Source organism: Drosophila gunungcola (genome assembly GCF_025200985.1).
Source record: "Drosophila gunungcola strain Sukarami chromosome X unlocalized genomic scaffold, Dgunungcola_SK_2 000046F, whole genome shotgun sequence".
Classification (NCBI taxonomy): Eukaryota; Metazoa; Arthropoda; class Insecta; order Diptera; family Drosophilidae; genus Drosophila; species Drosophila gunungcola.
The window spans coordinates 141,279-167,426 of record NW_026453192.1 but is presented as its reverse complement, the minus strand read 5'-3'; the positions used below and the strand labels follow the sequence as shown (position 1 = coordinate 167,426).

The 26,148-nt window shown below is 41.8% G+C and overlaps 1 protein-coding gene across 1 annotated transcript; it reads left to right on the top strand.

Moving 5' to 3' along the window:
- Window positions 1-4,584: 4,584 nt before the first annotated feature.
- Window positions 4,585-23,608, top strand: LOC128260939 (uncharacterized). The gene is given in 10 exon segments (XM_052994300.1): window positions 4,585-5,949; window positions 5,952-7,963; window positions 13,301-13,757; window positions 17,356-17,532; window positions 18,484-18,839; window positions 18,841-19,035; window positions 19,098-19,501; window positions 20,071-20,440; window positions 20,959-22,380; window positions 23,013-23,608. Coding segments are annotated over 10 exon segments (7,035 nt in total). The 5' UTR covers window positions 4,585-4,751; the 3' UTR covers window positions 23,457-23,608.
- Window positions 23,609-26,148: the final 2,540 nt, after the last annotated feature.

The following is a 26,148-nucleotide window of genomic DNA, read 5'->3' as shown; positions in this document are numbered from 1 at the left end:
ATAGCAAATAAATAAATAAATACTGGTGGAAATTACAAGCTTAAACTTTACAAAGGTGTTTTAATATGGAGATATCCCATATCTTATTTCAAATATGCGTTTTATATTTTTGTTGGCATAAGTTGTTATTAACATATTATACATTTAAAAGCAACTTGAATTATTTTGTGCAAAACTTCATATAATTTTTTGAGGTGTTTGCTTGAATCTAAGATTTTATGAGGGTTGGGCTAGCGACGAGCAGTCGAGGGTTCGGGCGTTGTAAGCGATTCCCCTCTAATGACAATTCTTACATCTAAATTTATTTCGTTTGCCGGCAACATTTTAATGGCCTCCATTTAAGGGGAACTCACTTAATGATCTCGTTTCGCTCGGACTTTTATTTTCACTTAGTCGCTTTGAAGTGCGCCAAAAGTGAGCGAGTTCAGCGAATTTTGTGAACCATGTTTCGGAAATGGTTCTTGTACCTGTGGCTATTATATATTAGCAATTATTATGATTCAGTCACAAATGGTGTAAAGACTAAGGCACCTAAGGACTTTAAACTACTTCCATTACTACCTTACAAATAGGATAGTTATTTCAAACTTAATATATCATTATTTTTCAATCAAGGACTAAACCTTAATTTTTTTATTTTATCCAGATATATTTTTCTAAATATAAACTTTAAATATCTTTGTGACGCGTCTATTAAACCTATGAAATTAACCTAAGTTTCACAACAAACCCGGCTTCAATCTTGTTAAGGAAATTAAAAAATATAAGAATATGTAATCTTATAGAGAAAAAAAAAGAACAATTTTGTGTAATATTTGTTCACTAATTTTAATGGGAAAGAAAGCTTAGATAGCTGTTATAATAATTAAATATATATCTGCGAGTTCCAGAAAAAAACTCCCTTTTTTTTCCTGATTGACATCGGCTTTATGCTGAATTTCCAGACTTTAAATGGCAAAAAGTCTTGAGCATTGCAACTATAATTGCCCACTCAGTCGCAGCCGAAGCCATGATTTTCCCGACGGTTGACCCCCACTTATAATGTCGAGTCACGCACATACTTATATTATAAAGACCCGGAGACATTGAACCGCGTCTCATCAAATCGTTTGCCTTGAAAATTATGAAAAACTTTGGCTGGAGGGGAATCACTTTTCGCACATACGCTTAAAAAAAAAATATCGCATTCCGAATTATGCGCATATTTGTGGGCTTTGGAAAATGTCAGATGGCAAGTGGAAAATGCAGCGGCCCAAAATGAAAATTAGTCAACTTAAAGATGGCAATTTGGCGTCAGATCTGCGCAACTTCCACCCCGAATACTGGGGGACTACTACTATATGGTGTATATACGTAGTATGTATAGTGTTTCTGGGCCTGGGAGACTTGGGTACCGGCGGCGACCTTTAATGGCGGCATTGTGTGCTAAACAGCCTCGAAGTTTCCGACTCCGGAGTGGGAGATCTCTGGTCTTAAGGCACCACAAATCCAGCACCTTCGCTGAGGAGAAGAACCGTCCGACGCGTTGGCGGTAGCGGTGGCGGTGGCAATTTCTCACGCTCGGCAAACGTTTCACATTGTTCCCACAATTTTCCATTCATTCAGTTTGCTCGCGATCTGCTCCTACTTAGTAATAAGTTTTGCCCGGAATAAAAACACACGATCTACCCATACCCGTAGCCATAGCCATACCCCCTTATATACCCCTTAGCAAAAACCCACTTGCTCTTGGCTGCCATCATCGTCATCATGTACACGTACAAAGCTTCGTCTTCTTCGCCGGGGTAATGAGTCTGTTTTATATGGGGTTAGTAAGTACGTGGAACTCTTTCCTATATACTCACGTCTTCTGCATGTACAGCCAGTGCTTTATACTTGTGGGTACTTGCAACGCGATCCCAAGAAAAGATCCAAATCGGATCACTTGATGGTCGATTGTCTTGCTGACACCCCATGTACCCCATGTAAGTACCCCCTGAGTCAGCTGTAGAAATTTAATTAGGAATCTGAGAGCCATTGCAGAAGCTATAAAACATAAGACCTTTAAATGAGCTAATGCCTAAAGTTAATAGATAGTTGGTGGGAATCGTTTTAACATGGGCAATGAGATAATCCATCATCATTTAAAGTGAGGATGGCAAACTATGTATGTTGACAACAAAAAATGTTTTGTAATTTTAAAAAAATTTGAGATCAGACTATCACTTTTCCCTGAATTACCTGGATTTTACCCAATTAACTGATTTGTTATTTCAATATGGAAATAATTGTAGCTTAAATTATATAGTTTAAAGTTCTTGGTCTATGATTTTATTTAAGATTCAATGATAAATCTTTATTAGTGTTTTCTAAAGTCTTATTATGCTATGATTTTCACCGTTGTTCTTGAGTGATTTCTTGGATCACTATTCGGTTAAGCTTATTAACCCATATCATGTCACATTATCGTGACAGAGTTCTGTTAACACAAAGAAAACGAGTCTATCTCACGGTACTCACACACGGTGACACATTTATGTGTGTCCGTATCATTAGCGTCACACGAGTGTGCAGACGCGAATAGTGTCTAATCACTTTCATTACGATCACGATCATCCCAATCTCCACTTCCGAAGTTTATGACATGAGCACGTCTGCTCGCTTTGGATCCGACCACTCGCAAATAGCCGCCAAGAAAAGTGTTGTCCGACTGGCGGCCATAAAAAGCTTGGTCCCAGTGCGTAATCCGTAATGGTTGCTCCCTTCTGGTCGCTCCCGGCCAACGAACATGCGATCTGTCCCGCGAACCGTCATTAAAACCTAGGGCCTCCCCTTTGCCATTCGCACTCTAACCCCCGACCCACGAATAACCAGTGCTGTCAACTATGGGTAGCCGAAAAAAACAGCTGAATATGCATATCATTTAGCTGATAAGTATTATCAATATTTTCTCTATATACCCCTTGATTTGATCTCCGACACTTATACTTTAACTTACCGTTGTATAACTTTCTATATGCCAAATGCTTAAATGCCAAAAATAATTGATTTACATTTTTAATTGTTCGCACTTAAGTTTGTACCATAAAAGGTAAAATGTACATCTTACTTAATCTTTTCTAGTTTTGTTTTTATAAAAAATAATAACAGTTATAACCTTAAATATTATTATTTTTTTTAAATAAGGATGATTTTCTCCAGATTATAATACGACATATTTAAAGTAAGATTCCATTTTTATTCTCTATATATATGACTTTGTCTTTAAAAAGGAGCTTTCGTAATTGATCGGGAAAATAGCTGGGCTGGCATCACCGGACCCCTGCTTTCTTCGCTCGGCTTACATGCAGCAACCAACCACCGCTTCTGTTTCTGCTTCTTCCGCTACCTTTCTTCGTCGTTCTGCTCGGTTTTTTGCGCATGCGCCCCCGAGACACCGAAGTCGTCACAGTGGGATCATATGGACATTGTCTAAAAATAAATAGCTTAATAAACGACATGAATCAACTAACTCGTTTATAGCAAAACCCATTATAACACTAAGTGATAGCATAAATAGTAATTAATACAATAGTATCATAATTTAAAGTATTGTAGCCGTTTCTTTATACTTGAGTTAGTTTAAAATATTCATAGGCAGAATTAAATATATGTGAAATAATGATTCGTAAATATGATTCTTACAAGCTATGATATTTATAATGATAAATAAAAACCCACCGACATTTTTATTATCTTTGGGTGAACTCAAAATTTCTTGATGCAAATAAATACAACAAAAACAACAAAACTTGGTACGAAGAATACAGTGTAAATCAGAAACGAAAATATGTATTTCAAAGTGATAAAATTTGGATTTACCATGATTTTTCTGTGGGTATACAAATTTTGTAAAAGATTTTGCTTTTATTTCGTTTTTAGAATTAACGAAACCGATTTCTGTGTCTTCTTTACATTATTATCGCCAGGAATTTATATAGATGAGATGGTCTTTTTGAATTTTGCCAGCTAATTTGGCGAAACGCCCCACTGTGCGACGAGGGCAGAGAAAAAGTCCGAGATCGCGACGAAGACAGGGTCTTTGAGTTTGAGTTTCAGTTTGGTTTTCCGTCGAGCGGCTCTGCGTTTGCTCAGTCGACTTCCGTCACGATTCGCGTTCGGACGTGCGTCGCGCGGTTAACAAGCAAACTACCCAAAAAGACAAAAAACCAACCATTTTACCAAGAAACCGAAAACCGGGAAGAAAATTAAGCAAATAGCTCGATCATTTTTTTTTTCATCGTATTTTGTTTATGTTCCGTGTTCCGTTTTTTGTTGTTGTGTGCTTTGTTTTTGTTTTTTTTGTGTGTTTGTCGGTGGCAGTGGTGGTGAATTTGCTGTCGTTTTTGTTTGGCTGCAGTGGCGCGTAACACAGCCAACCCCCAGAAACCGGGTACTGGGTACTAGTGGTATCTGGTCCTGGGACACACAGGATGCGCTCGAGTGCCCCTGCGCACCTGTTCGCCAACAAACACTGCGCCAACGACAAGTGCCACCACGGACAATAGTAAAACCTAATCGCCGGCTGTGTGAATTTTCCATTTGTAACATACATACATAATTTATGCAAAGCGAACGCGGAAAAGTGGAAAACTCAACTGGTGTTTGTTGCTGTTTCGAAGGGAAAGGAAAGCCCGTCGTTGGTGGGAATTGCCAATAGGAGAGACTCCCAGCCCGTAAACTGACATTATCGTTATGGCCCGCTTTCCGATCATGGCCCACTAGCCGCGATCATGCTGATTGTGGACATGTTGACGCTGGCACTGGCAAATGAGCCGATATGCGGCGGCAAAATGAGATCAAGTGGCAAGAGTGGCAGCAGCAATAATGGCTTTAATGGGGATAATCAAGAAGGAGCAGGAGCTGGAGCAGGAGCAATGGTGATGGCCAACACGACCGGCGGTGGAGTAGGCCAAAACTTTGGGCCACTTTCTGGCCACTTGGCATGCGAGGCACGCGACTCACGCGACAATGTTGCTGCCGTGCAGTGCGAGGTGCGTCAGCAATGCCACTCAGCGATAGGCGGTGTGGAGGCGCGTGCGCGTGCTGAATACACTGGCAACAACAAGGGCAGTGGCAACAGCAACAATAGCAGCAACAACAGCAGCAATAGCAACAACAACAGCTACAATAGCAGCAACAATATCAGCAACACTAGGAGCAACAATAACAGCTACAACAGCAGCAATAACAGCAACAATACAAACAATTGCTGCAATAATATCAGCAACAACATCAGCAATATTAGCAACAATAGCAGCAACAACTGCAGCTACAACAGCAGCAATATTAACAACAATAGCTGCAACAACAACAGCAATACTAGCAGCAACATTAGCAACTCTGGCGACAACACAGCAACGGAAGTGGCCACGAAATGTGAGTACGCGCAACTCGAGCGTGAGAGGCAGAGCGTGAGCGCAGGCGCATACCTGCAACCACCCAATGTGACAATCAGCAGCAGCAGCACCACCAGCAGCAACAGCAACAACAGCAGCAGCAACAACAGTAACGGGAGCAACAACAAGGGGAGCAGCGCCTGCTCAATACCTACAATTGGCAGTGAGCTTTTCAAAGCCAACCTTGTGGCAGCAGCACAAGCAGCAGTCGTCGCAGCTGAGCAGCAGAGGCAGCAGCTACAACAGTCAACCAGCAGCAGCAGCAATCAGTCAACGGATTCTGGTCAAAAATTGTGCAAATTAATTGATTCCAGTGAAAAATCAGTGGAAATCAATTGCCCCAGTCCTCGTGCCGCAGAAAAGCAGTTAAGGGGGAACAAGCAAATAGCGAAAACTGGGCAAATCGAAGTCGACGACGACATCAGCAGCAGCAATCACGACGAAAACGAAAACGAAAACGCAAACGACGACGAGGCGCGACGTACAGAAAAAATTGTGCAAAAAAGCAGGCAAAGCGCGTTGTCTGCTCGCGGGCTAGATACTTTTTTTATCCCAGTGAAAATGTGCAAAGTGCTACGGCAGCAGCAACATTACTAACACCAGCAATATCAATAGCAACAGCAACAGCAACAGCAACAGCAGAAGCAGCAGCGACAGGAGCAACCTTAAGCTCGAAAAAGGAGCAGCAGCAGGAGGAGGAGGAGGCGGAGGAGGCGAAGGAGGAGGCGGGGCAGGCGCCATTGTCATTGCCATATTACCAGCAATACCCGTACCCATTCACTTGCAAGCCCCCCAGCAACTCATCCTTGGCTTTCTGTGGTGTTGATAATGTCGCTGGCATTGCTGCTGTCCGCCCACCACAAACCTCGCCCCTTGTTGTTGCTGGCGGTTACGTGGATTACGTGAAAAGCATCGCTGAACAAGTGCAACACGACCAGCGACCAGCAGCAACAGCAGCAACAGCAGCAACAGCAGCAACATGCAGCGATTTAAATGCAACATCTGAGGAGAAACTCATCGATTGTGAGTCCTTGGTGGGCAATACATCATCAGAAGTAACAGAAGTAGCAACAGCAACAGCAGCAACACCAACTGCAGTAGCAACAAGCTGCAGCGAGCAGGATCTCATCGATTTTGAGCACGATTTGGGCGAGGATTTTGTGGCCAGCCAGCGCCTGAAGCGACTGCAGTGCAATTTTCAGGGACGCGTGGCCATTAGTAGTAACATTGATTGTGTAAAGGCATCCTTGAGACCACAACAACAACAGCAGCAGCAGCAGCAGCAGCAGCAGCAGCAGGAGGAAGAGCAGCAACAAACAATAAGCATAACAAAGAAACTACCCCCAAAAGGAGACAGTCAGCACCGAACTCAAACCCCAACCCCAACCCCAATCCAAACCCAAACTCAAGTCCCCAGCCAAACCCAGTCCAGCCAGAGCGAAGACAATAAGACAATTGCAGCAGTTACGGACGAAGCGGCGGACTCAAGTGCAATTCAATTAAATGTGGATGTCGAGCAATTGCCAAATGAAAGCGAAACAGCCAGACAAACAGCTGAAAATCGCCAGGAGGAGCTGGAGCAGGAGCCACATTTGCTGAATACGCGTAGCGAGTTGTTGCCAGTGCGCAGGATCGAGAGTAGCGGCCAAGTGGTGATTGAAATCGAAACGGACGGTGAGGCGGAGGAACCCGAACCGAAGAGCAGGAGCGCCTTTGTCCAGCCAGCCCAGTTGTTGTCCAGCGGACAGTTGAGGGCCTCGACGGAGGCCGGCGATTTTGCGGCTGCCGCCTCGCTCAGTGAGTTCGATGTCCAGCGTTTTGGTGAATATCTGAAGGCCGCCCGCCAATTGCAGTGGCGCCACACAAATCCGGATAGCGGGGATAACCGAAAGTATCAGCAGGGCACTAGCGATTTCCAGTGCTACGACGAATTGCTGGCCGAGTTTGTCAGCGAACAGCAACAGGATTACGGGCAGTTTGAAAGCGATAGCAACGAAGTGAGCGATAACGAAAGCGACAACGATAGCGATAACGATTTGGCCATCGATAACGATAGCGAAAGTGCCTGCCAGTGCCATGAGTGCCTAGCCAGTCAGGAGCAGCAGACCAGAGCCATCACTTTCGCAGTTGGCGGAGCCACAAACAGCCCTAATTTAGCCTCGAATCTAGTCCCAAGTCCAGCCTATTTAGCCTTGAATCTAGCCCCGAATCTAGCCCCAAATCTAGACCCGAATCCAGACCATCCCACCCACCTGACTAACGGCTACAAAATGCGCGAGGTCAATGGTCAGTTGCGCGGCCTGCTCAAGAAGCCAAATCGACCGCCGCCGGCACGCAAAAATCGCGTGGTCTTCGATGAGACGCGCAACGAGTTCTTCGAGGCTGACTACATAATCCTGATCCGCGAGGATTGCGCATACGACGAGGAGGACGAGGAGCCCTGCACCTGCGGCGAGCACGAGCTGGTGCGCCTCTGCTGCGAGGAGGGATGCCAGTGCAACTACGCCGTCAATCCCGCCGAGGCGGGCGAGGGCAGGACGCCACAGGTGAGTGTCCAAGGACAATGCAAGTCCCCCGATTTACCCCCCCCAAGGATTCCCACAGTTTCGCAATCTTTTGCATATTAGAGTGATATTTACAACAGAGCAATACCCAACTGTTCATAGCAATTAGCAGGGAATTAAGACCAGTTTTTGATAAAAACGGAATGCACTTATTATAGGTATTCCAAATTTTACCTCCAAAGGTTTCTGTGGTTTCTATGTTTATTTCCATATTGCAAGGCTATATCCATATTTCAATGCAATTTTCAGGAACTTAAGGCCAGTTTTTAAATGAAACGGAATATATAAATTATAGATTGATAATATTGGTATACGTTGGGTATTTCAAATTTTACCTCCAATAGTTTCTGTAGTTTCGATATTTCCATGATATATTTTATTTTTTGTAAGCAAGGCAATGTTTTATTTTCAATTCTATTTGCAGAGATCTAAAAAATGTTGCTAATAAAAACGGAATGTAAAGATTTAATTAATTGCAGAGGTTAACATATTGTTTTATTTTTCTCTGAAACCGAATGAGATTTGAGTTTCAAACGACTGGCCACAAAATACCGGCAACTATGAAAAGACAATATAATATTTACAAAAGGGAACATCACACTATCTTATGTTACTCGAAAATAATTGTTAAAAATCCCTGCATCTTTATTATAGTATAGTATAAATTCTTCGAAAATTTTCTGTAGAATTCATTATTAGTTTTAATTTATCTTTTTCGAAACCCAAGTTTTACAAATATTATAATTAGATTATTGGACTTAAAATGTTCATTTCAATGAGCAAGGCAGTGTTTATTAGAAAAAATTAAAAAATGGCTATAAAACCAAAAGGAGACATTTAATATAATTTTAAATCTATATATTTATTATATATATATTTTATATAACACTTTTAAAAAGCAAACAAATTTGAAAAGCCGAATATTTTAGCGAAATTTACATCCCCACGCCATCATATTTTTCGGATGAGAATAAAACTAAGGTGCTGCTGTTTTTAAAATGACTGTTTTTTGTATCTGGCTCGGGGATGGTACTTTTTAGATAAAAAACTTAGGGTTTTAAAAGCTCTAACCATTTAAGGAACCCACTAAGGTTTTTGTTCATGGCACACACTTTATGTAACAAGCTGATGTGTGCACTGTCATTGTTTTATTACGAAAATGTTGCATTTTTGTCGCTGTGCCTTGAAGAAGCCGATTGCATTTCCTTGCCAGCCAGTCATTCCGATTTCGAGTATAATCCGATTAGCTGTCTCCGTCTGTGTAGAGTTCGAGTTGCCGGGTCCGGGGTTGGGGTTGGCGTTCCGGGGTTGGTGTTCCGGGGTTCGGGTTCCGATGTGGACACCGTTTTGCCTGGGCTAATGAGGGCCACCTGAAACGCACCTCGCTCTTTTAACTATCCCATTTCACCGGGGTCGCAACTTAAATTGGTTTATTACTGACTTCGCTTCGTGCAGTTAACTGGGAGGGCTTTTGCCTCGCTGATGACGTGCTTTTGTCAATTTGAACCTTAGAAAATTGCTGATTTGTAGATTTACTTAGTATTCTCCTTGCAGCACAGCTCGTTAGAGGTAGTGCAGTCCTATTAAATTGGACTTATTATATTAAAAGCGGCAAAAAGGTACTTGGAAATCGTTTAAATTCGTACTAGGAATTTCCTACATTCATAACAAAAAATGTGCTTAGTTTTTACTTTTACTTACTTTTTTTTCAAATGTGAGTTGCTCTTAAAAATGCTTTAATAATATTGTGTAAGTTTTAAATATGATATCATTTTGTATGGTTTTGCCAATATATAAGATATACAAATAGAAGAACATTTTTGTATGGAAATTATTGTTGCTTATTTTGGAATTTCCAACACAAACAGTATTTTTCCAATAATTTAAATCACCTTGCTATTCTACTACTTAACTTTAAATTGACTTTAATGAACTTATGGTTTCTCATTCCTATATTACCAAACTTTAAGCATGGTCGTGTTCTTGGAAATTGAGAAGAAATTATCCTAAACTCAAACTGGTTTATCACTTGAGTGACTTGCCCAACTCGCTTAAGAATTCCTTGCCGCACAATATTCACAATTAGGAGTGCGAAGTTTATTTTCCTTTTCAATTTGCCGATTTGTTCGTTATCTCGTTTGCCAACAGTGTGACATGGTGAAAATGGGCCCATTTCGCTGCGTTGCCGCTTTTCATGTTAATTACGACAAACGCTGTCCAACTTTTGTTATCAGTGTGTGTACAATTGGAGAAACAAAAGCACAGTGTCCTCGTTTCTCCCGCCCAAGTGGCAGTCAAGTGGGAGTCAAGCCGCAGGACGACCACCCACTCACCCACTCGAACACATTGTATGGATGGCTGTACGTACATCCATGTTACACATAATAGCTGCGCGTTTGTCCTCGCATTCTCTATTGGCAAGTGTGTATAAATCACTTAAGAACTTTTATACAAAATGCTTCTCTTGTGCCAGTAACCAGTAACCAGTCACCAGTAACCAGTAACTCGAAACTGCAGTAGTGGCAACAGCCAGCGACATTGTTGTCGACGCCTCTGTGTTCTCTGCCTGTGATAGATTGTCTTATGAATTGCGTCTTCACTGTCTTCGCTGTGTGATGTGTGTGTGTGTGTGTGTGGGTGGGTGTGTGTGGGTGTGTGTGGGTGTGTGTGGATGTGTGTGTGTGTGGGTGTGCTCATGACGAACAACGCATTATATGTGTTAAGGACATTCAGGAAAGTTGCCGCCAGTATTCGGACATTCCTTCCTTCCTTTCTTCCTTCCTTGATTCCATCCGGCCAGTTTGTCTTCCCCCGCATAACCATAATCACTGTCGTAATCATCGCCATGCCATCCTAACCATCCTCAACCATCCTCAACCATCATCAACACCCACATACCATACCCGAACCATACTCACCTCGACCTCGACTACACTCGTATCGATCCTGAGCGGCCCTTGAGCTGCGTTTAAATTTCAATTTGCTGCCACATAAGCGACACTTGTGTGCGCCGCTTTTTGCTTATCTGCTCGGCCCTCCTCTAATGTCCTGGCAAATTCCTGTCTGAGAGCCCAGCCAAGCACATAGCACACAGCACCTAGCATCGGGCCCCAAACACCGAGTTCATTATGAAAAAAAAAAAAGTTTTTGAGACAAGAATATGTCTGGTTGTTCCAGGAATACCAACTATTTTAAATACATTTTTAATAATAATCAGCGCATTCTTAAAAGTTTCCATAACTGGTGGCTGAAAAATATTTTAAACTGATTTTATGTTATAACTTTTATTTGTGTATTTCAGTAATGTAAATATTTCAATAATGGAGAGTTGAAATCAATATTAAACCAAACTTTTAGTAGATATTGGAAACTGTTTCTTTGAGCACTACTTGTTAAGCTTAAAATTGTAAAAATTGTAAATTTAAATGTTAGTGTATCACTAAAAGACTTAAACTTTTTTACTTACTAAAATAACTTACTTATGTTTTTTAAAGTAAAAGTAAATAAATACCAATGTTTTAAAGTCACTTGTTCAAATTGGTTGACTTTTCTTAAATTAAAGAAACCTCTTAAAAATATTTGATGGCAATTGCCTGCACACATTTTTCTTCCTTACTATTTTAAAATCCATTTAAATAATTTTAAAATGAGAGATTGATTTTGAAGCTGAAATGGGGCAGGCACGGTGCTACGTCAATTAGTCTACCAATGACTTGAGTACAAATGGGCTGAAAATTGTGATTTTTTATTTGGACTTTCTTATGGCTTGTAAATCTTCCCAATCCCAATCCATTTCTTTATTAGCTTGTCGGATTTTTCCACAGTGCAGGCACCAATGCACTTGACTTGGCGCTGCTCGAGCATGTCCCCTCATCGTCCTGTCCTGTCGTCCTGGCTGTTGGCTCTCTGAAGAGTTTAATATGCATTTAGTGTGTGTAACAAGTTTACCGAGCTCGTTGCATAACACTCAGACAGACAGCTAACCACATCCACATTCACATTCACATTCACATTCACATCCATATCCGCATCCTCATCCTCAGATCCGGAGAAAGAATACGCCGTATTTATGCAAAAGTTTTCGCATCTCAGAAGGCAGTATTATGACAGGACTTTGGTGGCCACTATATGGCTACCCGAATAAACAGAGGAAGGAACCACTGGGCGAGAAATTCAAAGGCTGAGATCCTTGTCTAGACGTTGCAGTTACAAATAAACCTGATTTTTTTGGCAGTTCCCGGGGGAATTCCGCCAGAATGAAGTTCGAAACCATGTCTTGCACTTCCATGCATTTTTCCGTTGTCTGTGTGACTTAAGTTATTCCACTTTTCCTGAATCCTTTTATGAAAACTTACAGCTTACCGGAAAATATGTGTGCACTCCGTTATGGTGTCACCAAAAATGAAACACTATTTGGGGGCAAAACATGTGGTATAACGCATCGTCTAGATTTTATTTTCTTCATCTTATCGAGGGCAATTTGTAACATTGTGAGATGTATTCCATTATATAGTAAAATATTTTGTTTAAATGTAAATATCATTATCATAATTTCACTAATTTAGTCATTTTTAATTATTTCCATAAAATTAATTTGAATATTTATTTTTAATAAATGGGCGACATTAATCGTTTTTTTTTTTGCTGATAATGACCGAAACTAAATTCTAAAACTCCAACTAACAAGTGGATTTATTTATTTTTTACTCTACAAATACCTTATATACGCAGTCAAATGAGTAACTTATTTAAATATTTTTTGTATTGTAAGTGCAAGATAATTTTTAACTGGGTGCAAAAGTTATAAAAATAAATGTTGATACTGCTACCTCTATCGTAACATTTAATTCACTCCCATGTCAGCAGTGGAAATACATTCATCAGATAGCTAACCATTCCATTTGGGGGCAGGATATATTTCACATGGGTGGAGGCTAGAATGGACGGGCTTAACGCTGATTTATGGTGCCTAGTCCATCATGCCTGGTCGGCATAGCCAGTTGCATACATCTAGGGACATGAGGCTGCTCACAGAGGGTCCAGAATGCATACAACTCAATTAGCTTAATTTGCGGTGATGCAACGGCTTACGAGCATTATTCACTTAGCTTATCCACCTGACTTTCCACCTTTTTGTTTTTGTTATGCCTTTTACTACACAGAGAAAAATTCATTGAATGATGTACAATTTTTCTCTCTTTATCTCTCTCTATTTGAACATATCAAAGTGAAACGTTGAGCATCAAGATTATCTAATTGAAATGGAATTTCATGTAATCGAGTATTGTTTCTTATGCATTTTTTTCACGTGTATTTCAGAGTCCCAAATACCAGCCGCCAATTGAGTTCGTGGACGATGCGGCACTCAGTCCGCCCGATGGCTACAAGGACAGCAGTCTGAAGAACACGCTCGGCGGCGCCTTGAGCGGCCACATCTTCGGGGCGCAACATCTGCAGCAGCTGCAGGTCATTCAGCGCCTGCAACAGCAGCGTGCCGCGATGCTGGCCGCCCGAAATACCACAAGCGGTGGTCAGATACCGCCTCCGCCCCCGCCCGTCGGCAGTGCCCAGCAGCAGCAGCAGCAACAACAACAACAACTACAGCAGCAGCAACAACAACAACAACAACCACAACAGCAGCAGCAGCAGCAACAGCAACACCAGCAACCTCATCATGGAGCAATGCAGCAGCAGCAATCGGAGGATGACCTGCAGGGCGTTTGCACCGAGTGTGCCGAGTGCGCCGAATGTGCGGCCAAGCAGCTCCAGGAAGCAGGTGAGAGGCTGCACTGGAAGAAAATACAACCTCTTTCGCAAATAAAAATATAGCCACAATCTGCAGCATATTCGTAGCAAAAAAGGCCTTGGGCTGAGCAATAAGTTTGTTCGATTGCAATGTAAAATTTACAGACAAACTAAAAATTATATTTAGTTAGGAGATCTTAAGCTAAGACTGGAAACAAATTTGGTTGTATACATTATATAATAATATTTATATAATTTAGAAGATGCAGTGATTTAACAAAATGTGTTCAAATGTGCACGGACTTCAAAAATCGTTTAGAGTATAATTGAGGTATTTTATCATTTCGTTTTATTGTTAGTTTGGTTAAGATCAAACAGGGATTATGCAGTACATACAAATTTAGATATATAAATTCGAAGTAAAAGAGCCATATTATCTTGCTATTTTAGTCACCGCATAAACTACAGCAGAAGCATATAAGCCATATTAAAATAGTAGAAGATAAATAATTCATACCGGACTATGCTACTTATGTAATATTTCAATTTTTTATTTTTTAATTTAATAATTTCAGGTTTTTAGTTTTTTAATTTTGTTCATTAGAAATATATCTTCACTTTGAATTTTCAACAATGCAATTTAAGACTCTATATTTTTGCTTAAAAAAAAAAAGTAAAAGAGGGTTAGAAAAAAAGAGTTCGATTCAACTTTCAACAAAAAAAAATTACTTCTAAAGCATCACAAAATGATGAGTATTTTATTTTGCTGGCTATTTTGTCAAAATATATACAGTTTTTTGAGAAGTTTTAGTTTTGCGGTCCCTATGTTATAATACTGAAAATAGGTAAAAATAATTATTGTTTAGTTTTTTTTTTTAATTTTGTATTAAGTTACATTAGATCAAGTGAGAATTCAACTATTTTTGAACCAAAATTTCTTATGGTCGATATTGTTATGTGACAGCTGTTGGTTCCTCTTATTTGGCTAGATGTATGGGGGGCATGAAACAAGGGGGATGATGAAGGCGGCGCTGTTGTGGTGCTGTGTTTTATGCACTGTGCATAAATCGGGGGCGTGTCACCGCCTCCATCCATCTCATAGCACAACATCATCTCATCTCGTCTCAGCTGAACTCGACTCCATGCCGCAATGCAATTAGCGGGCATCCCGCGGGGGCGAGCGCGTTCTTTTCATTCACAAACGCTTTCGTTTGCCTTTGTGTAATCTAATTATGAATTATTTATGCAAACATTCGCTCGCCCGTTGACATTCTGCTCGTTCAGCTCATTCAGCTCGGCCTGCGAGCATCGGCCTCAGGGTCCTTTAAATTGGTCGCCATTTTTAATGCTTCCTGTTTGGCCGCTAGTTCGCTGCACTTGCTCTTGTAATTTTCTGGTTAATTTAATTCGGAAAGTAGGGCTGACAGGGTGGCAGCCAGGGTGGCAGCCAGGGTTCACAGACGTTCAGACTGCCGGACAAGCAGTGTCAATAAAATGTACACAACAGATACACACGCGCAAAGGCTTGAATTTGATGATATCAGGCTATGCAAAACCCTTGCCGCAAAACATACAACATTTATATGGGGCATATATAAGATTATATAATTCATTTGAGTAATGATTATAAAAAATGGTCCCTTAATACATGATTTCTGCGGTAGCATTAAAAAACTTGAGACACTTACAAAAATCCGACAATATTTATATAGGAGATACATAAATATTATTCATATCAGGAATATACAAAAATTATACTTATAGTTCTTATGTAAATTGGTACCTACTTTTACCAAGCTGGAACTTTTTATTTGAATACTATTCCTAATTGTTAATAAATAACCAAGAAAAATCAAAAGGCCAATAACTATCGCTGTACTGTATTGTATATAATTTTATTGCACCTTTTGCCATAACCTTTTGCAAATCAATAGTTGGCAACCGGCATTTGGCCATTATGCGAGCACTTCACTTTACTAAAATCCTTTGAAAGTGCCAAAACTATTCGAATAACTCCATGGTGACGCCGAATCAAACGCGTTTAATGCACGAAATGAAATCGCTAAAATTTCAGCTATCTGCCAGGCTCAAACCATAAATAATTCGAAGTTTTTTTTGGGGTTTGTTAGCCCAAGTTGCCCGCATTCCCGCACAAAAAGCGCTCATCGTATTGATTGATTTACGGCAACTTGACTTCGGTTCGAAATGAATCGAAACGAAACGAATAGAGTCCCTTAGGATATTGGAAACGGGAAAATGGTCTGCAGGAGGGCAGGCATTTGCATTAATGTCGGTGGTCACGCTTTATTGGCTGCCAAAGCGAACGACAAGTAAACGGAGAAAAAGGCAACTTAAATAGGGGAATGGTAGGGGGATTCCCCGGGACAGGGGTGCTCTTCATTAATTGTTGCGCCTAACGAACCGCGAATGCGACAAGCCCCCAGCGAAAAGACAAGCCCAGGTCCACCAGATATCTACCTATGTCCAAATCTATGTTCATATGGCCTCTGAAAACTGAAAACCAAAAACCAAAAACCAAAAACCGAAAAGCAAAAAGCAAAAGCTATGCCCATACCGATCCTTCAAGCGCGCTTCCGCTTTGCCAGCAACAGGCGGAAGTCCCCCAACTTTGACAACGATTTATCATCGGCTTTTCATATGCCAGCTATGAAGTATCAAGGTGGCCATCCATGGAGTCCATAATTTGACTGACTTTTCCCCTACCTGGTGATACCACATTTTCAATACGTTTCTGTCTCATGCAATCCATTGGCTATAATTGACTTGAAAGCCTCTATCGGCACCACTTTTGGGTAATTCCTATTGGTTCAAATAAAAAATAACTTAAGTTTCATTAGATACTCTTATTTAACTTAAATCAGCTGCTTATTAAATTGGTAATGCTCAAATTAATTTGGGAGATCTGGGAATGAAAAAAAATGCTGCTTTAGACTTTAAATTAAATATTTATTCTTATTCTTCATATAAAAGCTTCTGCTTTTGATACATTTATATTAATTTACTATTATTTCTATTATGTCCAATTTGACGAATTTCAAAAATGTTGGATACTCTACCTAAATTAACTAAATAGTATCCAAATAAATTACGAATAGGGAATGTGACCTAAGTAGTCTGAAAATTTTCTACATTTCAGAAAAAAAAAACCTTAGCATAGGTTTAAGGTTACAAAGAATTTAGTTTAATTCGACATCTTAAAATCATTATTAATAGACATTACTAAAATGTAGGTAATTTTGGTGGCTGGGTCTTCTTTGAGTATAGTAAGTAATTTAAATTGGCTACAATCGTTTTAAAAAATCATTAAATAATATTTAATTTGATTAAAATGCCTTTAATCATAAATGAACTATTTTAAACCTTATATTTCCACATTAATTAAATAATTTTAATATTGAATCATGCAATTTAATATGCATTGTAAATTTAATTGTAAATTTAAAATACATTTTAATTCAATAGTCAGATATTTGTTTTGATTTTTCCATTTTTTTATCAGTGGAGTTACACGGAGTATAAAATAAACCATGTTGTTTTACTGCCACATTTTTTTTACCTTTGCCATTGCTGCCATTAACTCTTTGTTTTTTTTTTTTTTTTACCCCCAGAATGCAGCTCACCGCAGTGTCCGGAGGAGATGACTCCGCTCGGGGTTCCCGCCGTGGCCATCCTGCCACTGCACACCAGTTCCCCGGAGCGCCGCATCACCCAGAAGGAGATCATCGCTGGCGAGGAGCGGCCCAAGTACGTCCTGCAGTCGCAGTACAAGCCATCACCCACAGCAGGTACGAAATCGACCCCCAGTTCCCCCAGAGACCCCTCCCCACCAATCGTTAACCCAATCCAAATCCAAGTCCAAGTCAAACCACAAATATCACTTTATCATGCATTTGTGCACAGCAAGCAAACGCAACCCATGGCCATATTGCACATTTCATATTCGATCCTCCGAGGATGCGATGTAATCCAACCAAGGTCGTCGCATTTTTCGCTCCTATTGAAATTTTACTTCCGAGCATTGGCCATTAAGCATTGGACATTGAATTTTTATTTAATACGCAAAACAATATATATAAAACAGGCAACAATTGTTTCGATTGGTGTTTAAATCTTTAAAATGCTTGAAATTTTCATATAGTAATAGTACTTATCCAGAGGTTACTGTCAAAAGGTGTAACGTTATGCTATCACAATATATAGCTCCAAGAAGTTGTTAGCTTGTAAATTCTGTAAAATCTGGGAATGCGGTTAAGAAATATTTAAAATATTAGCAAAGTCTTGGCTTAAAAAGCTGTCAACTCTGTAAATAATTTCATATAAGGAGATTTAAATTTCGTATCTTAATTATATGCCAAATTAGAGCATTTTAGTATCAGCTGCTTTCGATAAAAATTCTATGTATTAATCATTACAATAATAAATGCTATTGAAAATAATTCCTTTATGAAAACGCTTTCGATAAAGCATAAACTTGAACCCAAAATGAACCCTTCAAGATACCTATGACATTTGAATGCCAACCAATCGCTCCATCAATCGCTTGTCCAACTATTTGAGTATCGTGAGCATCTGCATATGCACTGTACATACCAAGTATTCGTTAATCACGATCTCAGTATATGACTTCATGGCTCGACATGGTTTGATTTCAATACCAAATCTTTTGGAATGCCAAATAAATGCTCTATTTTTGGTCTTTGCGTATGGCTTGTATGGCTGTCTGTTTGTACGTGCAGTGGTGGTCAAGGCTAGAAAGGAGTCGGGCAGTGGGAAGGCCAGTTCCGGATCCGGATCCGTCTCGAGCTCCGGCTCCAGTTCCGTCTACGGATCGACGACAAGCCAAGTCCCGGCCCCGATCAGTAGCTCCTCGAAAAATAAACGATTTGTTGTTGAAACCATTACTACTATGACCACAGTGACCGAGCGCCGCATCATCCGGGAGGCGCACGAAGATGTGGCAACCGCTCCGGGTAGTGCCGCTCCCGGCCCCGCCCCCGCTTCAGGCACCGCCCCCTCCTCAGTTGAAGCAGCTGCTGCGGATATGCAACCGCCCGCCTTGCCGGCCAAGGCCAGTGCCACAGCAGCAGGCGGCCGCCGCAGCAGCCGCCGCAGCAGCCGCCGCAGCAGCCGCCGCAGCAGTCGCATCAGCATCCGCAGCAAGCCCATCCGAGCAGCAGCAATCCGAGGCCCAGAAACCACCACCCATACCGCCCAAGGAGACCTCGCCCACGCAGATCAGTGGAATTCTTAAGGGTGGCAAGCTATGGAAGCAGGACTCCATCTCTCAGGTTAGTTTACTCTGAAATAAATGAGAAATTAGCTCACACAATTATAATTGAATTTTGAGCAGCAGTCGGATGACCAGAACAACACCACATCGGAGGACGAGAGTGGGGCCACAAAGCGTTCGGTGCGTTTTGTTACCGAGGATCAGGCGAATGCCGGCACCGACAGCGATGCCCAGTCCTTGGCTGGCGATCTGGACGACAGCGAGAACCAGATCAACGAGCTGATCCCCATCAAGAAGCATTCGACGCTTTTCAACAACGCCCTGCGTCCCAATTCGGCAGTGCGCCAGCTCTTCCCCAGCGTCTCGGCCCATCAGGCGCCCGTCCTCACCTCGGAGGCACTGCGGGCCTTCGATGAGTCCAAGCGGGCCGGCTGCCTGGTCACCCACCTGCCCGGGAGCTGTGGCGACTCCGACACCCTGCGCCGCAGCATGGAGCGGAATATCCTGCGCCGATCGTTGATCAAGTAAGCGTTTAGCTGGCTGTACCATAGTTGCAAGTCAGTTCAGTTTATAAAAAGTTTGGACATTTTTTTGGCGCCCCAGGGTGGACTGACCTTAATTTTGTATATAATGCACTAGATTCGCAACCATTCATTGATAAGCGCTCTAAAATGACGGCATTTTTATTTCCCATATCTATTTAAAATTAGCAAATATTAACAAAATCAAAAAATATAATTTACATATTGTTTTTTAAATTATGCTTGGCTTAGAATTGTTCTCATTCTTTACTGAGAAACCGCAGAAAAAAATGATAAGAACGTTTTACATTTTCTTTTAAAAAAAATGTGATTTTAAATAGATTGGAGAGAAAAGAAGAACGTGTCTTTTAACCAAAGAAAAAGAGGCACTTATAAGTAAACCAGACCTTAAGCCAGCCAAACACAACATGCTAACAAAAAAGAAAACATAATTTTTACTTCTCTGTGTTTCAGGTTCTTTTTTAGTTGGTTTATAATTATATTCATTCTAAAAAGCACATGATAATGCCATTCCAAGCGCAATCTTATTAAACCCATTATCATTTATTCAGGAAAAAGGCTGTAAAGTCGGACATATCGCTGGAGGAGCGCATCAAGCAGCTGACCTGCGACATCGACGAGGATCTGGCCGAGGAACTGCAGCGGGCTGTGGACGAGGACGCCGAAGCTGCCGCCGAACGGGCCGATGAGCTGGCCCAGCGCAACAGTCCCGCCGGCGAGGAGAATCCCAATCCGGTGCCCGGCTCCGGTCCACCACACAAGTTTGTCAACGGCGAGAAGAGCTTCTCGCCGAGCAGCTCGGTATCGAGCTCCTCGAGCGGTTCGTCGGCCTACAAGAAAATCGCCGACATCTTCAATCGCGACAAGAAGCAGGAGAAGATCATGGAGATGGAGGAAAACCCCATTGTCATTATACCCCAGGTGAGTTTTCTTTAAAACCTAAGTTACATCCCGATTTCTCAGTTTGATAAATTCTTGATTTTTAATGGGCATATAGTCATAGTTAAATTCAATATATTTCCAAGGCTAGGAGCTTTTGAAATAAAAAAATACAATCTGTTTCTGTTTGCTCTCTCTATGAATTCTACACAGAAAAAAAAGGCGCAAAAGCTGTGTTGAAACATTTTAAATAGTAAAACGCTTTATACATTTTTAATTTTATTTAGTGCAGTAAAATTTTTGGTTTTGCACCAAAAACGTGGAATTTTAGAGCTCTTTTTTCTCTGTGTAGGTTCTAATGAGACAGATTTGGTTGAAACAGTTACAATTGAAGTCAAACAACAGAAAAGCAATGCAATGATATTGTTTTTATAGTTTTGTCTTGAATATTTTAGAAAACATTATTCCAGAGTTATAGTTCTCTTTTAACTTCTTTGAAAAAGAGAATTTTGGATACCCTTGAAATATATCTTGCTCATTCTAATTTTACTTCGTTGCAGGAGTGTCGTTGTCCGGCAGCTCCAGACTTGGGCATGGGCATCCAGGTGCCGGTGGTGCACACGCAGATCCATCGCACTCCACCGCGCCAGACGGAGCCGAAGCGCCAGTTCCTGTCCTCCACTCTGGCCCCCCTGACCGCCTGTGTGGCTGGGAACAAGGATGACCTATCCTCGTACTACACACTGGCCGCCGCTGCCGCCGCCCATCCACATGCCCATGGGCACGCCCACACGCATGCGCATGCCGCCCACTATGCCGCCGCCGCTGCGGCGGCTGACTTCAATATGGGTCAGCTTTTGGGAGCGGCTGCAGCGGCCGCCGCCTCTGGAGATCCGGCTGCCCAGCATGCTGCTGCCATGGCGGCTCAGGGATTGGCCCAGGGACTAGCTGCAGCAGGAGGAGGTGGGGGAGTAGGAGGAGCTGGAGGAGGCGGAGGAGGAGAGGACCCCCGCAAGGTGGCGCCCGATGTGATTGCAGGAACGCCGGGACAGGAGATTGCCGGTCGGCCGGAGCAGGACGAACTGGCCGCCTTCGCCCAGGCGGATGCCAAGCGGACCGAGCAGCTCAAGAAGCGGTACACGGGAGCGGGCTCGTCGGAGCCCAGCCAATCGCAGGCCAGCAGCGATGACGACGAACAGAACGACTATGGGTTCAACAAGCGGCCCTCGGTGCGCGGCATCAAGCCCAAGTTCAGCTCGACCAACGAGATATTGGCCCAAATGCAGGAGCAGCTGAGTGCGGCGATACCCACGGTGGTCAATAGCCAGCCAGTGCAGCATGCTGTGAAGGGCTATGCCATGCCCAATACGCTCAAGCAGAATCCCTCGCCGCAGAATGTGCCACAGAATGTGCAACAGCAGCAGCAGCAACAACAGCAACACCAGCAGCAACATCAGCAGCAACATCAGCAGCAGTTGCAGCAACAGATGGCCGCTGCTCTGCAGAAGACCGAGCAACGGACGTGGAGTTTCTACAGCGAGACCGGGGAGCAGCAGCGCTTCCCCATGGACGCGGCCGCTATCCAGCAGACCTACTATCAGACCCTGCCCGCCGGCACCATGTTCCGGCAGACGATGATCCAGCAGGGCGCCACTGCGGCAGGCGGCGGTGCCGACGATGCCTCGCTGTTGTACGCCGCCGCAGCGGCTGCCCAAAATTGCCAGAGCGTCACCGCCACGGCAACCGCAACGGCCACCGCCACCGCCACGGCCATCGAGCAGAGCAAGCACAGCAGCTACAGCAGCCACTTCGCCCGCAGCCCCACCCGGCGGCCCGAGTCGCCGCCGCCGCTGCGCAACTACCACCAGACCATGGTCCTCATCCCGTACAACGCGGAGACCTACTCCCAGTTCGCCACCAGCAGCAGCGGCGATCCCAAGCTGGCCCACATCCAGCGGCAGAATATCCTCGAATACCAGCAGGTGAGTGGGGCCTGTGAAGAAGCCACATTTCTAAACATTACACTTTTTATAGCCACAAAAAATCTAAACGAAACGACCTGTCTTTGTGCTCAAGAATTCGCTGTTCAATTTTGTTTATTAAAGATTAAATCTATAACCAAAAAAAACTAACAGTCAGAACCAAACGAACTGTCTTTATGCTCAAGAATTAGCGGTTTTGTTTAGTTTATTAAATAGACACAGTTGCGGTCAAAAAAAAAAAAATAGTTGTGGGAAAAACATCCCTTAAGGTAACTTTTCTTTCAATTTATCACAATGCTTCTTTCATTCCTTTTTTTAATGTGTTATCGTCCATTGCCAAGAGTGCTTAAGAATTCGCGCCTTAAGTTTATTTGTTGTATATTTTATAGAAAGCATTAGCGGCTTGAATCAATGAATAAATTAAGTTTTGTTATGTGAACACAGCATAGATAACTGGATGATATTAGTGCAATTTTTAAAGAAACTAGGTAGACAATACTCTGCTCATAGTTGAACCACTCGTCTATGGTCTTCTCTTCATGTTGTTTATAGACTTGATATAACTTGATAATAATAAAATCAAAGACCTGAATCACTTTTAAAGAATTTACATTTTTTTTTACTTAAACTAGGTTACCCAGCAGACGATTCGTGTGCCCATTGGCTACGCCCTGCCTGGCATGCAGTTGCATGTGGTCGGTGGGCGTGGCCACGCCGCCCACTACGCACAGCACCAGCAGCAGCACCAGCAACAACAACAGCAGGTTCAGCAACAGCAGCAGCAACAACAGCAGCAACAGCAGCGCCTGATGCAAGGACACTATCAGTTTGGACCGGAGGGCGGAATGCCCGGTTTCAGTGAGCGTGGAGTGCCCGAAGGAGCGGCGGCTGTTTCGCACAGCGATTGCAATGCCATGGTATCGCCGACCTCGGCGGCAGCAGCAGTACAGCAGCAACAGCAACAGCAGCAGCAGCAACAACAGCAGCAGCAGCAGCAACAGCAGGTTGCCGGTGGTGTGGGTGTGGGCGTGGGCGCCCAGGCACAGGGATCCGTTTACTATGCGATGAACGTATGACCCACGCTCGAATAGTCGCTGCCAGCGGCGGTCATTGTCGAGCGCCGCCAGTGTCAACTAGTCGAAATGTCAGCGACTTCAGTGCATTTGGGGAGCGGCGGCATGGGCGGCAGATGAGCGCCAGCCCCGCTAGATACCTCGAGTTCCCATGAGTCCCATCCGCTGATTTGAGTTGCCCCTCAGTTGACCCTAGCGAGCGTTTTTGAATCAGTTCGATCTTCCGTTCAGCAAGTGTATTTGTATCCGTAACCGTACCCGTACCCGTATCCGCATATGTTTCCGCACCAGTAACAGTATCATTATCTTTATCCGTATCCGTGTTGTCTGTATCCTTGTGTCGCAAATACTCTTAAATGGGAGTGGTATGGAAATCTCTAAGGGCTTTACCCCACTAAAAGACTTTAAGTGCGAAAAGCCAATAGATAAATGACAAGGAGATCATTTCAGTGGTTTTAAGCCCTTAGAGATTAATGTGGCACCCCACGATTAAATAGAACCGACAGAGTTACTAATACCTTAAGCTGGTTGTAAACGGTGCAGCGGCATTTTCTCATTCGAATGCTTTTGATATTATGTGCAGCATGGGCACTGAGACTGCCGCTGCAACGTTTACAACCAGCCTTAAAAACACTCCAAAGTGGATCGCTCAATGTTATGCATTACTCCAAAAAGTACACGTTAAATTAAGCCTTAGTGTCGAGGATTTTATTTCATAGTTATTAATATTTAGTCGAGTGCAGTGAAGGAAAGATGAAAATCTAAACCAAAATACAACCAAAACACATGAATTTATTTCAAGCATATACATGCTGGGTGCTAGTAATGCAACAAAAACCACAACAAATACAACAAAACCAAGAAAAAGTTAATTAAGCTATGCAAATTCTATTAAACAAAGTTAAAACTAAAACAAAGATATGTAATAATATTTTTTTAATTCATTTTTTTTTGCTGTTAGTCAAGAAAAACGAGTTTTGCTCAATGGAAAAATGCATTTGATTTTAAACGCATCTATATAAACACATACATAATTATATATCTACATATGCGAATGCTAAAATAAATTATACATAATTAAATTATATTGAATTAAATTGATATTATAAAGTATTTCCAATGTAGTGCAATTTGTTGCTACTCCAAAAGCTCTCTTATCAAAGAGTATTATATTTAAACAAATATATACTAAATATATATTTTATGAGTATCAAAATTATAGAAATATTTTTAGGCATAGGTTTTATTTTTAATGAAATTTAATTTAAATTATTTTTTTGTTCTTTATGTACAATAAATTTAAAATTGTCGACAATTTTGGTTTTCTACGCTTAAGAAATGTACCGCCACGTAGAAACATAATGAATGTACATTCTATGTTTTGTATGCTACAGTTCGTTTGGGTTTCATTTGTAGATCGATCAGTCTGCATCGCAATTCACATCTTCCACATTCCAGACCTTACGAGTTGTTCCTGAAATTGGAAGAGATTTTAAGACAATAGTAAAAGGGGCCTAGAAATATGTGGTTAATTTGGGTCATTTAACCAATCTCACTGCATTGTTCTAGACAGTAAGTGGCAGGCTTTTAAAATCTCTTGTTTTTTTCAAAACATCTCGAATCGCCTTTCTCCCAAAGTGAGAGCATCAGTGCCAAAAGTTTGCATCCAAGACCTCTCTCAATCATCCCATACCTCCCAGTCATTCCACCTAGTTTATAGAAAATACCATTTAAATCGTGCAATCATAAGCAAAATGTTAGAAGATACACGAAGAGTCATATCTTCGAAATATAAATTAACACACACACACAGAAACATACGCGTAGATGTAAGTGCATTTATGCATACACCCCGCATACAAGCATTAAGATATACAGACATATGCATATATAAAATATGAATATTGTATTTCGATTCAGATATTGTGTTAATGTCTATAACGAACATATTGAAACTATTGAACGCAAACACGAATTAAGAGTGCAATACTGTTAAAGAGAAAGTACCGCTGACCGGAAACGGAAGCGGCGAAAAAGAAAAGGACAACGCAAATCAGTGAGAGCGCGCAAGCGAGATAGATAGTTAGCGAGTCGGCCAGATAGACAGAGATAGTGACAGAGAGAGAGAGAGAGAGAGAGAGAGAGAGAGAGAGAGAGAGAGAGAGCCGATGGACGAACGAATGACAGAGATAGCGCGCGTAACGAAACAATTTAGTCATAGATTTAAACACACTACATTTAGAGAGCGATTAACGATTAACGATTAACTATAAACGATAACTAAAGCGTGGTCTTAGGTGTTCGATATTCAATTTTTTGTTCTTCGGTTTTAGTTTCTTTTTCGCGGTTCCACTGAGAGATTCCGACACTAGAATTGACTAGAAAACGCAGCGCGATTTGCATATTATATAAATACATTTAGAGCCAGATAGCGAGCGAGAGTAAAGCGATAATTTATAAATAAATATATGTATATATATATATATATATACATACAGGCATACATATATACATGGATATATACTAGATGTTTATGTAATACATAAATGACATTCCAAGCACATTGCAAAAGCCCCCAATTCAAAGTCGCATGAAAATCCCCCCAAAACTTCTTTGTGTTTTACTCCAGATGTAACTCAATTTTTTCTATGCAAAAGTAGTTGAAAATTATATAATGAAAAACGATATACATATA